The sequence below is a fragment of the Gobio gobio genome, assembly GCF_949357685.1.
Source record: "Gobio gobio genome assembly, chromosome: 9".
Classification (NCBI taxonomy): Eukaryota; Metazoa; Chordata; class Actinopteri; order Cypriniformes; family Gobionidae; genus Gobio; species Gobio gobio.
The window spans coordinates 38,096,285-38,112,368 of record NC_137115.1 but is presented as its reverse complement, the minus strand read 5'-3'; the positions used below and the strand labels follow the sequence as shown (position 1 = coordinate 38,112,368).

The window sequence follows — 16,084 nt, the reverse complement described above, 5'->3', positions numbered from 1 at the left end:
AGATATATATGTGTAGTTGTTTTGCTTTCAGATCACATCACAGATAACATCAGTCAAATAAAGCATTTTTTTTAATGATGGAACTTAAGTAATTAGAACTAAACTGTGGTGATTCTAACTACTAATTCTGCTATTAATAACCATATAAAACACTCTAAAGGTCTGATGAGCTTCTGGGTTAATAAAAAAAATGGAAATGGTGCAGGTATGATGTCATTTTTTTAGGCCAATCGGCAGTTAGCATCACACTGGTTTCTTCGACAAAAACCCAATAGGATTTTTCCATTGGCTTTTGGATGATCACAAAAAACTAACTCTGTGATTAGCAAAAGTTTATGATACTTACACGTTTTGTACATCAAGATCATTTTCAAAGATAAATGCAGTCGGCAGAAGTTAAAAGCTAAATGTAGGCTATAAACGAACTACACCACGGTCCCATGACTTCAACGTCACCACCACTAAGCTTCCGACAACTCTTTCGGTTTTTATCTAAAAAAAAACATTTTCCCAGAAAGTTTCAGTTTGAATAGATTATACGCACATTTACAATCATAACTGGACTGTAAAAGCGGATTGAGTGTATCTGTTCGTCGTAATGACGTTTAATCTCCCCGACAGCCTTTGTAGTCCCAATTAGCCACTTGTTAGCAACCAGCTTTTTTGAGACATGTTATAGCTTCAATCACAAGTGGGGTAAAACTGAAGAATTTTATGTTGTAGAATACAACTTAAAAGTATCTTTAGCTTTTTAATAACCACAGATCTTATTTCAGCCGTTTAACCAAAAACCCATAAAAAACAGTGACTTCGGGACGATGGAACCAGAAGTGTTAAAATGCAAACTTGTTTTTGTGTTTTGGCCTAGAAATTTACTACACACCTGCATCACTCTATAGGTGAGCACTTGTACATAAGTTCCGCCCACTACAGAAGAAACCGGCAGTGGCTTCTGCTTGTTCTTATAGGCTCTCTCGCTCTCTTTGCATGTGTGAGTAAACACGGAGTGCTCTCAGCTAAGTGGGCGCCTTCGCACTGCAGTTAATGGTGTGTCAAATATGGTGTACATCCATTGAGATGATATGCAATAGTATGCTTTAAAGAAGGAGAGCGAAACTCCCAAGCGCTCACTGTGATGGTGGCAATGAACAAACTACCGGTGGTGGCGGTGGTTGGGGGGGGCGGGTACACACACGTGTAGCTATACAAAAAATCTCTGGCGTGTATGAAATGCGCTATACCAGGGGTTTTCAAACTGGGGTCCGGGGACCCCCAGGGGTCCTCCAGAAGGTTCCAAGGGGTCCCCAGAAAATTTCAGAGGATAAAAGACAAAGTAAAAATGGATACCGAACATTCTAATTGTTTCATTTTTAAATGTTTCTCTCCTTTCTTGCCGTATATGTACTTTCCAGAATTGTATATGTTTTGCTTTGTATCTTTCTAGTGAGTTTTTCTCTCTACAGTCCCCTTTATCATGCTCACTGGGGTTGTAAGGCAGTATTCTTAATGCAGTACGCAAGCTGCTTGTATACATTTATTGTGAAAGTTTCTTATACAAATAACTTTTAATTGAAAATGTTCTTCTTTAGGTTTATACATCCAACAATAAGTATAGCTAATTTAAGTTGGGAAACAATATGTTGTACATACAAAAAAATGTTCACATACAAAAAAAAAAGTGTTTTGGCCGACCACCGCCAGTAAATGTCATCGTCCCAATGACATTTACATTTGCCTCTTACACATATTGCTTTGGTAGATCTCGCTGTCTGTGAAAGCGATAGCTCTAACAATTGCCAGACTGTTCATGCACACACGGTTGCATTTCTGTACCAGGTGGCAGAGGGAGTCATTGCCGCCCTGTTGTGTGGAGTCACGGTATTTCCCCTGCTGCCCGTCTGTCGGGCGAGAGGCTCCCTGCCATTACTCATGATAAACACTGCTCATTTAGGCTGAAGGTGACTCTCTTACAATTAATTATTAAACTTGTCCGTCGATCAGAATTATTAAGTCACTCCATCATTAATTACTTAATTGTCTTGAATGTTATCAGAGTTTCTTTTGGTGCCATTTTACATCATTTTGCTTGGTCTGGCTCACCAACAATGCCACAAGAACATATTGTTAAAATACTGGTTTCAAAGATTAGCTTAAACTTTTAAATAAATATTTGTGGTCTTTATCAGACTGCATATTAAAGAGAAGGGATAGGCAAGGTAGCTAAAATAGTTTTAATCGTCTTTTTTGATTATATATTCATTATATCTCTATATTTAATTGTTCTTTTAAACCAAACAGCCATTGTCTGTCAAATAGATTCAGCTATTGGTTAAGGAGAACAGCTATTAATTGTCAAGTAGATTTATGAAAATATTTAACACAAGAAGTAAAATACAGTATTTTTACAGTGTAAAATATAGTTTATATTAATCCAAGCATGTTTTCCACACCCAAAGGCATTATATATTAAATTATTTTTATTTATATGCATCAATGTAACCATACTTAATACTAAAAACAGTAATATTTACCTGCATAACTTTCTTACTAGAACATCTTAATTTATGAAAAAATTGCCACCCTAAAACAATTTTGAGTGATAATAATTTCTTTATCAGTTGTTTGGTATTTAATTCATTGAAATTGATTAGGCTATTTGAAGGTGGATGCTGCACATTGGTGGTGGTTGAGGAGATTCACCCCTTCTATAATTTCGAGCTATAGGAAAAACAAGTGAAAATTGGTACATTTTGAGGTTTTCACAAAAATGTGTTTATTAAGCCCTCGTCTAACGATCCCAATGCTCCAAGTAGCAATTAAACATCTAAAAGTATCTTTATTTGTACGTTTTTGCTTTCCTTTGTCCATGAAAACCTCACTTGCGCTGACTGACAGATCCGACACGTATGCAGAAAGACACTTCAGACAGTGCGCGATCCCGATATACACAGAATTACAGTATTTCAAAATATCTGTTTTGGCAAGTATTCATGCAAACATTATCTGTTATGTCTTATGTGAACGTTTGGTTAACTGTTGGGGAAAAACATCTGATGTGTGTAGCAGTATTTTACATCTGTGAGGTACAGTAGGTCTTCATATATAAGCTGTCTGTTTAATTTAATGTTAACCAAACAATTGTGGTATCATGGTAAAAATGTATGTAATATATTTTTTTTTCAATAGATATTTGGTGTTGACTTGGTGTGTCAAATTTGATGTTATTACCAGGAATTTTAAGGTATGGTTGCTAGGTTGCTATGGTTTGTTTTGAAGGTTTGTAGGGTTTGAAGGTTTGTAGGGTACAGATTGGACTGTTCTGCTTTCTGTAGGTTTTGATTGACTTAACTGGAGTCATTTTCTTGTTGAAAATAAAGACTTGTGCTAAGGATCAGGGTCCTCTGCTTTGCTTGTCAGTCATGGATGTTACATGACTTGAAGTTGTAGTGTTTTCAAAACTGGGTCAACGGTCCATTTTGATTGGCCTAGCACGGAAAAACATGGGTGGTAGTGGCTTTAATGTTTTATTGAATGACTCCTGAGGGAATAGGGATCTCTGAATAGAAATCCTAAATGTCCGAACGCCCATCTAATAAGGTCAGAGGTCAATGTTTGTTCATTTTAGTCTTGCTCAGTGACCTGATAAATGGTGTATCAGCAGTTGATGTTTGGTTGAGCTAGTTGAACACATTAGTATATTCACCTGTGTGTCATTTAAACCACTTATTGCCACAGTAAGACTACTTAATGAGTCTCGCCTTTCCTCTCAAAGAGAATCATGTATCAAACTGTGGATATTGATGATTCCTGTGAGTTTTAGAGCTTCATCAATCATGCAGATGAAATGCCATAAATTTGCTTTAATAATAAACGTGCAGGTTCTTCAAAGCAGTACTCCATCATTGCTTTACATGATTGCAAGACACTGTATTCCAATTTGCATACTAAATAAGCAAGATGTGAATTAAAGTGTAAGATCATAATACATAAGACATTACGCTAAAGGTATCCTGATCATAAAGCTATTTTGTGTGGCTTTTTAAAAATATATACTGCTTGTCTTTTAAGCTAGTAATTTAAAGTTTGTGACTATTTTTAAATAAAATTGTGAGCAATCTTATTTTTTAAGCTTTTAAGTTAAATATTTTGAAATGTATATGAACTTTAAAATGTCTGAATTTTAAGGTACTAAAATAAGCTGTTATGCAAATGTTTGCGTGCAAACTTAAAGTGAAATATGAGAAATGCCATGAAGAAAACAGAAAAATCAATGTAAATATCACTTGTGAACAAAATATATTTATTGTATATCATTTCCAATCAGGGCCATACCTACCATTGAGATCCCAGAGGTCCAGAACTCTGTATTTTTTTTGAGGAGTAAATTGTAAAGATAGTGAAATAAGTAAGGAATAATTGATGACAGGCCGTTTAATTATTTGAAAAATAATGCACACCCGAGGTGGTAATGTGGTCATGACTCTGTTGCTAATTCCAAAATGTCATTTTAGAGCTAGTAATGGAGGCGTCAGCCAATGATAGCTGAGTAATGCAGTTATTAATCAGTTATTAGAGAGAGAGAGAGAGAGAGAGAGAGAAAGAGAGAGAGCTTAGTCTGAACTTCTAACGTTACTAATACGGAACTGTAAGAACATCGCCTTTATTACCTCGCTACTAGTGAGAAATGTCATGTAGCTTTTAAGTTGTTAAACTATTTTACTGATAAATTCGTCAGAGCAGCACTGACAACACATTTCTGTGCGGGTGTGTGTGTTTGAGTGGGAGAGCAGAGAAAGCGGGAGAAAGAGAGTATGGAAATAATTTGTCGTTTTTATCCTTTTGTTTACTATACTTCTTTGCTTGGTCTGTGTCACTGTGGGTTTTGGTTCTTTTGCTGTTGTACTGTAAAGACATTTGAAATAACTAAAATCTTTGGCAAAGTGATATGGAACTAATGCAGTCAAGTCCTGCCTTGAACTACTTTTGCCGTGCGTTTCCCTGAAAATAATTGCATCCCTTAGAACGTTCATCAGCCAAACAGCCCCGTAGTATAATTGCCTAATATTAACTCTACCTTGGTGCTGCAAGGATATTGAATAACGACGATAACCAACCTTCTCATCTGAGCTGCCTCAGTGGTTAGATAGCGCTCATCAATGTCAAAACGTTTGCGATGACCAGTCAAATCAAAGTATGCAGACTTTCACAGAAGCTGTTGAGTATGAATTTAAACGTGACACTTCAGTTCATAAAAGTGGAAGATAAGATGCAAGTAGCTAAAAAACCTTTCATATTTGACACATAGGCCGTAAAAAAATATGGACGACACGACTTCATTCGCTTCCGTTGAAGTAACTGAAGCTTCCGGAGGTCCGAATATGACGCTGACATCTTGCACAGATTTGCGACCGAGTCTGCGCAGTAGTGATCTCGGGACCGGAATCTACGCGATAGAGAGCAGGAAGTCGAGGTGCGATATCAAAATCCCGCCCACACTCTCACAGATGCAGAACAATGTTGGTGTGAAATAAACAGTTATGGAAATGTAGAAATTAAAGCTAAAGCTCCAATCTCCTCCCAAAAATCCAGAAAAAACGTCAGTTAGTGCCTCAGTGACAACTTCACTAAGAGAAGCTGTCAATCTCAGCTGTCAATCATGACGTCACACCCCCGTTTTTATAGCATCAAATAACTAACTAAAACTAAACCTATATAAAAAACGAACACTTGAAATTAAATCGTGTTAAAAACAGTTTACAATGACAGAAACCAACTTTTGGGAAACGAAATGTGAAGTGTAATTTGATTGTTTAGTTTGTCTCGCGTCCATTAGAAAAAATGGAAGGGGGGGGGGGTTAGGACCTATACTTGGACCAGCCACCTGGGGGCGATTGAGGCGCGGAGGCTTCAGTTTCTGAGAGGAGTGCTACAGGCTTGATAAATTGATTTGACAGCAGTTTTACAATAGAAATGTTAAAAGACCGACAGAAATAATACACATAAACTTTTGTCTAATTTTGCCATTTTGTATTGGAAAACGGGCTACAATTTACATGATGCATGTTATATAATTTGTGATTTATCAATTTGATGAGACAAGAAGCATTAACAAAGCCGTTTTCATCATATTAGGCAAAAGATTCATAGTTTAATAGTTTTAATTTAACAATAACAGTAACAGCATTGAGTGCCAATGGTCATTGTGTGTTTAAGACTTTACCCAAGTCTTTTATGATGGTTATTTTTTTTCTTGTTGCCATTGTTAAGGTCTAACAACTCTTCTGCTTAAGGCTCTCTCTCTCTCCCTGTGTTATTTAGTTGATCATCTGTTTTACACAGCCGCCTGCTTTATAGGGGCTTCAAACACTTGGCCCAGAGCATGGCAGTGAGTAACGCCGCCTCATATACTATCAAAGAACCCTTTACTCTCAAGGAGCCCAAACACGGAGCATACTGACCTGATTAATGTAGCATAAGATGTTGTTTCATTTTGTGCATTGCTGTTGTATGATTTAATATTTGATAAAAAAGTAAATCACATAATTAATGCCAAAAAGCTGTTTCTTATTTGCTGCTTCGCTGTTGTGTTGTCACATATTTCTTTTTCTTTCTTTTCATCATCTTTAAAATGGCCAGTGGGCTTGGCTATGGATATTTCTCTAATGCCGTTTCTTTTGATAACAGAGCCAAAGTTTTATATGATGTCATGTTCTCCCTTAGATCCATGTCTTTTTTTTTTTGGTCTAAATATAGAATTGTGGGTTAACAAGTCATCTGTATGAAGCCCATGTGTCTGGGGGGATTCTTCAGAAGGCTGAGTGATGTCAGTTATTGCTGAATCACAAATCCGTCTGGCTTATTCTTTGAATCCGAGACGTTGTTGAAGTACTACTATGTTTCTATGACTCATATTAATGTCATAATGAGTTTGATTGATGTCTTTTGAACCTAGAGTTCCATTTTATGTGATTTGTTGCAGATGACTGGCTATGCCTGCTGCCGCATTAGCATTTGAATATAAATGGAAAAACATGTAACATGAATCAATTAAAAGGTATAGACGTAACCTTTTCTGCTAAAAGTGGAGAACCTCCTGTGTTTTGGTTAATTCAACATAATCTATGTCTTTTTGGTAACACTTTAGTATGGGGAACACATATTCACTATTAACTACAGCTTTTGCTTCAAACTCCTAATTTGCTGCTTATTAATACTTAGCAAGGTAGATTTAGTATCGTTTAAGTTTAGGTATTGGGTAGGATTAAGGGATGCAGAATAAGGCATTAAAGGGAATGGATAGTCCACCCAAAAATGAAAATGTATTATTACTCACTCACCCTCAAGTTGTTCCAAACCTGTATGAATTTCTTTCTTCTGTTGAACACAAAAGAAGATATTTGAAGAATGTTGGTAACCGCACGGTTGACGGCACCTATTCACTTCCATAGTAGGAAAAGAAAATACTATGGAGGTCAATGTTTTGCAATGCAATTTTTTGTGACAAAATTTTCATTTTTGGGTGAACTAACCCTTTAATATGTGCTTTAAAAGTACTAATAAACAGCCAATATCCGTTTTTTTTTTTTCAAATTGCAGTTTTGAAATCAATTTTGAAGTCACACTTCATTGTATTTTTCTATTGGAACACATTTCCGTTTTTTATTTTATTTTTATTAGTTGGTTTGAGGTAATTTGTAAATTATCATACTAACTAGGATATGCATTAACCTAGTTTCACATTGATCAATTCCACTTTGCAAATCATCCTATTATGATATTATATTGAATTATTTTTTTTAAATCATTTTTACATAGGTCTAAATACACAAAGTGCACCAGGAAGCACAACGAAAATTTGTTTTTATTATTATTCGACACAGGTCAAAACAAATGAGGAGAATAATTTACCTAACCTCCTATGGTGAAACTAGTCACATCTGAATAGGGCTTAAGACTGTTTTGCTCTCAAGCTTCATTAATAAGCTCCTCACCTCGGCCTTCCATCCTTGGTTTCAGAATGGGTCATTTCATTACTGTGCAGCTGCTTCTGAATATCAAGCCAAACACTGTCAGCTTTTATACCCAACCTCCGTACCCACCGTAAAAAGCAATGCAAATGGAACGTTTATAAAACAACGTGTAGTGGAATATAAACCAGAGAGGCCGATGCTTCTTTCAGGAATCCTTCTTGAAAGTGGCACGCTTAATTATTTAAATACTCTCCTGTTTCGTGGCCTTGGCACATTCCAAACCACTTGCACATGTGGGAGATTGTGACTTAGGTAATCACGACAATGCGACTTATGCAGAAGAAAAGGCCTTGAAGCATCTAGGCACAATGGTATGATGAAAGTCCTCAACACTCAAACTTTTTTAAATAATATCCAGTAATCTTACACTGCATTTGTGTTTTACTCTGATTAAAGTCTATTAAGTTAAACAAGTCACTTCAATAAATAGCAGTCAATTCAATAAATCCGTTTTCATAACCAATGTTAGTAAATCTGTGGGGGAGATTTTATCCTTCTTTTCTACGTTCTAGGTCAGTGTTGCATTTGATCAATTATCCATGTTCACAATTGTCCAAATCAATATTGTTAAAATGTTAAAATAAAAATAAATTACTTAACCTTATTGGTTCAAAGATTGACTAATTAACTCTATATATCAGATGTTGAATAGAGATCTGTTTAAGTCTTAGACATAGAGTTAATAGTAGTTTGTTACAGCAATATACAACTATGGTTTTATACAACTAAATTAAGTTTTATTTTCCCACCGTTTTCCTAAACTACACCTTCCATATATATATACGGTTTTGCACTGACTTTGGGCTTCATTCATGAAACTTTTATAAATATATAAGTAAATTTGGAGTAATTTGCGCATAAAACAGACCTTCCTGGAAATTCTTTGCTTTGTAAACCTCAGATTTGATAGTTAAACGTGTGTATGTTAATGAATTTCAATCATTCGTAAAAAAGGCACGTTTGTTTTGCTCATTTCATGAATGAGGTCCATTGTCAATAATAATGTAAAGCACTTCTTATCTATCATATTAACATCACAGGCTAAATCTTATAGTGTGAAAGTGTAACCTTATTTAGGGCCAATTCTACTTTTGAACAGTTTTTTCACATAGAATTACTTTTTCTTACAACTATTACAGATACACACGTTAAATTGCATTGAAATGGCAAATATCTGCCATAATGGAACTCTTTTCCTTTATAGTTTTGTTGCTATTTCTATAGTTTGCATCAGATAATTTTATTTACTGGATTTTATTGTCTTTGTGTCTCCCTTAGTCTGGCCTTTGGAGGCTTCAAACATGCCAAATGAGTCTTCAATAGAAGTGCTGCATAATGCATCCACCGCCTTGTCTGGATTTTCTCTTTCACCTAGTTCAGATCCATCCAAAGCCACAGAGAATTACAATCACAGTTTTAACACTGGATCAGTATTCACTTACTCCCTGAACTCTGCCTCGATCCCAGAGCCTCTTGCCACACCTCCTGTACGTTCCTTGAAGTCTGGAGAGGCAGTTGGATCTACCCACAAAGGTTCCTCCAGACAGCCTCGACAGCTAAAATCTCCGGTGCCTACATCCCATAATGTGTCCTTATCTTGGTCTGCTATCAGCCCAGCTCCCCAAATCCCACAGGCTACAGATTCATCTGTTCCTTCTAGCTTGCCTTTAGTTGGACAAAATTCTCCTTGGAGAATTCCTGATGAATATCCCATTCCCTCCCCTCAAACACAATATGGGACGATGGGAGGCAGTGACACTAATGTACCTTTTGGAAACCAATTGGAACCATCTACCAGAATCAAAGACCTTCAGTTACAAGCCAGTCATGACCCAAACACCCAACCAGGCTATCAGCAGTTGGAGCCAAGTCATGTGGTTTTCATGCATACAATGACTTCAGCATCTGTCGAGCAAACTATTGGTCCACCAGAAGACTTTTTCCCAACCTACACCATGGATGTGGACTATGGTTCTGGAGATTACCTAGAAACAATGTCCTTCATGGGATCTGAAGGTAACGACTACTCGCTGGTTACCAATCTACCATCTGATGTGTATGACTTTGAGGACTCAAACTTCGAGACCTATGACACTACGTTCCCCACAAGAGTGGTGATGTCGTTTTCCAGCAAACACTTGTATCCTTCCTCTACCAGTGTTACTAGTTCTTTCTCCAGCAAACTTGTTGAAAGTTCCCATTTTAATAGCAATTCAACCTCAGATGGAGCCAACACTGACTTAACCAAACACATAACAACCTCTCAGAGTTTTACAAACGTGCCCTCTACCATGACAAGGCCTCCAGTTTTTACCGGTGTTTTGACATCGGACCTTGGCCACACCGTTTCTCTATCTCTTTTAACCATCCAACCAACCAGAGTCCATTCTCTACCTATTGTCCCAACAACTTCAGATGTCTTAAACCAAAACCAGTCTGTCAACGAGAGCTCAGAACTGGCATCTGACTGGGCAGGCACTGTTACTGTCCAACCCACTGATTTCCTTTTACCAGACATGAACAGTTTAGAATACTACACCATCCAGTTGACCAAGGACAATGGTAGCTTGCCAGACCACAATGTCAATCAGACGGTCTCTAGTGTTTTCTCTTTCATTCCGGTTGAAACCACAAATATTGTGAGCACTAGAACCTACAACATTGACCCAAGTTACATGCTAACAGCTTTGTTTGATGAAGATTTACAGTCTGAAAGTAACAGTTCCTGGACTGAGGAATCGTCAACGGATATCTCTGGTTTTGAGCCTTTTAACACCACTATCCTGGATCCCTCTGAAATTGGACCGAGTCTAACGGATACTACAGTGCCGTATTTGGATCCGCCATTCACACTAACACCCTCAATAGACCCTTCAACTTCATTAGAAGATATAAACTCAACCACTGAGTGGGCTACCACACCGTTTATAGCATACAACACTTCCTTACTGGTGACTAACCCACCTCCAGTGACCAAAGAACCGGATGGCATGTCTTCTGTTAATGACAGCCAATGGATTATCACCGCACTCCCAACAGAAACCCTCTTTTCAAGTAGTGTACTTCCCACTGTTTTAGTAACCACCTCTATCAGTGTTTCTGAATTACCAACTGACTCAACCTTCAACGTCACCTCCTTCCCTCCTGCAACTGAGATGGCTGATGAAGGATTTGTGTCTGGAACACCATCTGACACCATGGTTACTGATAGCAATAACACCACACCGATCAGTGACCTTACAACTGTGTCTCCTCCAGTATTACATGATGACACCACTGTCACGTCTTTTAACACCACAAGCTCCAATAACACAATGGTGACCACTGTGAAGGACACATCTATTACAAACCTAATCACAACCCCTTCAACAACCACTGCCCAGAGTTATCTCTGCAACATCACTAAACCGGACACCTACTTGATCAGAGTTGGTAAGACATAATGAGATGAATTTGCTCTACAGTATTATAGGTGCTCCTGTCATTTTTTGAGGATCAATATGTGACTCAATCCATAAAGCAAGCTTATTTAAATTTTCTTTTTATATTTAAGGCTCCAATAATAGCATCAAACTTGATATTTGCTCTGTTGTAGGGTTTCCTCCGGGGTCCACTGTTGGATATGCTAAAGTCAAAGTCAGAGAGATTCTCAAAGCCGAGTACAACCGCAAAGTGGAGCTACAGGTACTCTGGACATGTGATCAATAGGTCTATGTTATGTTTTTCTCCTCTTTTTTTGATTGTCTTTATTGATTTTCAAGCAAAGACAACAACTCTTCTCTTCTACATCTAAATCTATTTTTATACAATAATAAACAATTACAACTACAAATAGCTTGATTATAGATGCCATTTGTGCTTTTAAAACAATATAATTTTCTTTTTAATGAAAAGATAAAAGCTTTTTTAATAGTGAAACATTGTGATAACAGCATATGAAAATATACACTTTAAATCTTCTGGATTTCTTTATTAAAAATGAACATTAGCCGTTTCCATGCTTACATTTAATGCATGTTTTGGGATATTGGATAAAAATACTGAATGGAAAGAAAAATGTTACCAGGAAAAAAAGTGCTAATTTTCATCGAAATTGTTTTTTGTTGTAGTTGTTGCTTCTATTGAACATGTAGGATGAAAATATTGCTTTTTTGCAGTGAATACTATTTTTCGCATTAATTGAATTCACAACTTGGGTGGAAACATAGGTGTGATATTTCAGTGTTTTTCACCTGCAATTTCTCAAGAAATCCATATTGAAATGAACAAGAAATGTAGTTTCTATTATTAAGACATAGGGAGCTGTTTATAAATTAGGACGCATTTGTTTGGGCTTTTGTTTCTTTTAAAAATGTTTAATAATCAAGATATTTTATCTGCTCGCTCTGTTCAAATCATAGAAACTTTAAATATGTTTTGTAATCCTGTGATGTGTCAGGGGAACATATAGATAAAATCTTCCCTTCCTGTTTTATCTCTTGGGTCCTCATGAACAAACAACACTTAATTTGGCTCAATGGGAACAAAATGGTTCTTTGCAACTCCCTGAATTTAAACACAATACAAAATCAGCCTTGACTTTTACAGGCTCACTGAAAGGTTTTTTGATATTTCTCTGAAAAGGTTGTGAAATTGCTATTACAAATACTGTATGATGTACATATCCTTAACATTCAATGTTCATAATAAATTAATCTCTTTTTGTGTTATAGGTAGTGAAAGCTCCTCCAGATTTTGTGTTTCGTGCTGTGTCTGGTGCAGTGGTTTACACGGCCATATCAGTCATTAATGCCCTGAGAATCTCTGCTCGGACCAACAGCTCCTTTATCAGCGTGTCACCGATCAGTCCTGTACCAGGCCTGCAGTACCATGTGCATACAGGTACACTTCTCTCTGGCCATTTATATTTTGTTGCATGTCAATGTCATGAATTTCACCAAACATTTTGACTTTATGCATGTGTTTTGCAGTACTTCAGTTTGTACCCAGCCACATAGATGTACGTATGTGTACCTTCAGTGAGCAGACAGAGAAGGGTCTGATCACAGCCTTAGCTGAAGTCCGCCGACGCTCACAGGAGTCCACAAACTTCACTGTGAATGTAAGTTGACTGCTTTACCCAGTTAACAGTATTACAAGCTCAGCTGAGTGACTAACACCAATATCCTGACACTGAACCCCTTCAAATCCTCTTAATTCTTATTTCATTTCAATTTGCTTAAATTACTTCTTTATATAGCAGTGGTATATGATGCTAATGTAAATGAGTCAAATGAGAGTAAATCGCAATATTTTTATTCTGGAACAAGCTCATTTTTGATGTTGGCAAAAAGAAGCATGCTTTTATGTGATGTGAATTCAAGGCTTGATTGCCTTCAGTGGAGTGGGATGACATCATCTCCAGTTGTTTGCTCCGATTGGATAAGGAAAGAGCAGGACTGCTCAATTCACACGTTGTCAAGGCAACAAAACTAATGGCTCTTATTCACTTAATTCACTAACGTTCAAGAGCCTTTGTAATAGAGTAGATAAGTGAGTGTGATTTAAAGAGACTTTTGTGAGCTTTCATAGATAAGTTTTATAAAAAAAAATGTATTCCAACTTATTTAGCTTTACTATTTTAGTTACTAAATTATTTCATTTATTTCAATTATTTCATCATTTAAAGGATTTGTTTCATGAATAGTAAAATAGTATTTATTAGCTCACCTTTTACATTAGATGCTGGAATGAAGAAAACCTGGATATTTTTGGCTTTTAAAATTGCAGAGATATCTTTTGGATGTTTTTTTTCTTTCTCTAAAATCCCTTTCTGGAGAATGAGTCATTCTAAATAATGTCTAATTGCTTTAGTTTCAGATAATTTTATCTTAGAGAGGGATTTGTTTTGTAGATTTTAAACATCACACTGAGTCCTATGGGCAAGGCGGCGCAACAGCAGAAGGTTCCAGTGGAGATCACCTTTGCTGTGCGTGATATCCGCGGGTATGTGCCAGGGACAGAGGTGAGCGCTCGGCTTCGACAACTTAGCATGGTTGAGTACAGCTACTACCTGGGCTTCCCTGTACGCCAGATTGCAGAACGTGAGTCCACACACTATTTACTGTTTGATTACATAAATACACTCGAAAATAACTGCGATTCAGGGTTCCCACGGGTCCTTGAAATCCTTGAAAGTTTGTGAATCTGAGAGAAAAAAAAAATTCAAGGCCCTGGAAAGTTTTTGAAAATAAACATGCATAGATACAGGTCCTTGAAAGTGCTTGAATATATTTTGTGCAATAAGTTTTCTGAAAAAAAAAAAAATCCATATTATTCCCTCCGGTCTGCTAATGTGTTATTTCGCCTACACTTTGTGGCCTATGCATACTAGCTTGCTTGATTTACATTAGTTACACGTATTTACGTGTTACATTTAGAGTTTCCTGCGTGATGAACTTTGTGTTGTACGTTGCCATGATGTTCACATGCGCACAAAACTACTACGATGGTACTTCAACGTTTTCAGTCCTTACACCAAACTCAAATATGCTCAGTCAATGACTGTATATTGTGCTCAATAAACATAAACATTTGTGATAATCTGTTGCCCAAATATTTTACTTAATGTAATGTTGAATTGCTTTGCTTGTTAAGATAAAGAGGCAAGAAAAACTTAAAAGCATATTCATATATCTTAAGCTTTTTTGCATACTGTTTGACACATGAAAACTGTACAAATGTATCTTAAAAGGTAACACGATGTAACCTTGCTCTCACTTGAAATGTGTCCCCACATTATGAATTTGAGGGTATTGGACTTGGAAAGTTTTTGAAAGGTCCTTGAATTTGAAGTTAACTAAGGTGTGGGAACCCTGTGTATATATATAACATAAATGTCACGATATCAGCTTAAAGGCTGGCCCACACTAAAAGATTTTCAAAATGTGAGAGACCACAAACTAACGGTAAAAAAAAAAAACAGATTTAACTGTGTTGTTTCTATAGTGCGTGGAGTGTCCCACTCTACAGAGTGCGTGCATTTGTCGTGCAACAGGATTTCTGATCGTAAATATACAACATGTTGGATATTTACGATTTGAGATTGGTGTGGTCCTGACGTTCTTCTGAGCAGATTCGATCACTCTTAACACACCTCACATCACGGAAAAATCTGATTATATAATTTGGTACTTTACCTAGGATTGTTGGAAGGGGAGAATTGGGCCCAAAACTAACCCAATTATGTCGTAGTGTGTGGGTGCCTTAAGGTGGTCATGCTGGGTTTTTATAACAGTGTAGTTGGTCAGACTGGGTTCCATCAGCATGGCCCAATCTAGTGGTATTTCAGCCTATAAAACATCTTGAACAACTTCAACCAGCTAGGAAGCAAATTCAGTGTGATGTGCTATGTTTAAATGAAAATTGAATTTTATTTGTTCAGATTCAATGTTTTTTTTTCTTCTCTTGACCATTAGCTGTCCACTACCCAGAGCTGAACACAACCCAACTGCTGCGTTCTTCATGGGTTAAAACAGGTATTGGCCTGCTGATGTTAAGCTTAACACACGGGTATTCCAAAATACACTACCGTTCAAAAGGGGGTCAGCAAAGAAATGAATACTTTTATTCAGCAAGCATTTCTATTTCAAATAAATGTTATTTTGAACTGTCTATTCATCATAATATCATGAAAAAAAAATAAAGATCACGGTTTCCACAAAGATATTGAGCAGCACAATTTTTTCTCAATATTGATAATAATAATAAATGTTTTTGAGCACCAAATCAGTATATTAGAATTATGTCTGAAGGATCTGATGCCTGGAGTAATGATGCAAAAAATTTCAGCTTTATAGCACAGGAATAAATTACACTTTAAATGTTTTTAACAAATAACTGTCAAGCTTCTTCTTCAGCTCACACTTATTTTAAATATGCTGATGACACAGCACTGGTTGGTTTTTTTAAAGTCTGACATTTCTTCTGTGAGTGGATTTCAGAGGGAATTACAGGGTTTCACACAATGGTGTTGTGATAATTTTCTTGAAATAAATGTGAAGAAAACAAACGAG

General features: G+C 36.7%; 1 protein-coding gene across 1 annotated transcript in view; it reads left to right on the top strand.

The window, feature by feature from the left end:
* The window catches only part of LOC307131704 (UPF0606 protein KIAA1549), a gene marked incomplete at its 3' end in the record, with an annotated part of 88,146 nt that overhangs the window by 38,366 nt on the left and 33,696 nt on the right, over positions 1 to 16,084 (top strand). The window contains exons 3-8 of the mRNA XM_079825513.1: positions 9,309 to 11,462; positions 11,626 to 11,714; positions 12,743 to 12,911; positions 13,001 to 13,131; positions 13,924 to 14,113; positions 15,488 to 15,547. Of these exons, the coding sequence (XP_079681639.1) occupies positions 9,309 to 11,462; positions 11,626 to 11,714; positions 12,743 to 12,911; positions 13,001 to 13,131; positions 13,924 to 14,113; positions 15,488 to 15,547 (2,793 nt within the window). The remainder of the gene's footprint in view (positions 1 to 9,308; positions 11,463 to 11,625; positions 11,715 to 12,742; positions 12,912 to 13,000; positions 13,132 to 13,923; positions 14,114 to 15,487; positions 15,548 to 16,084) is intronic.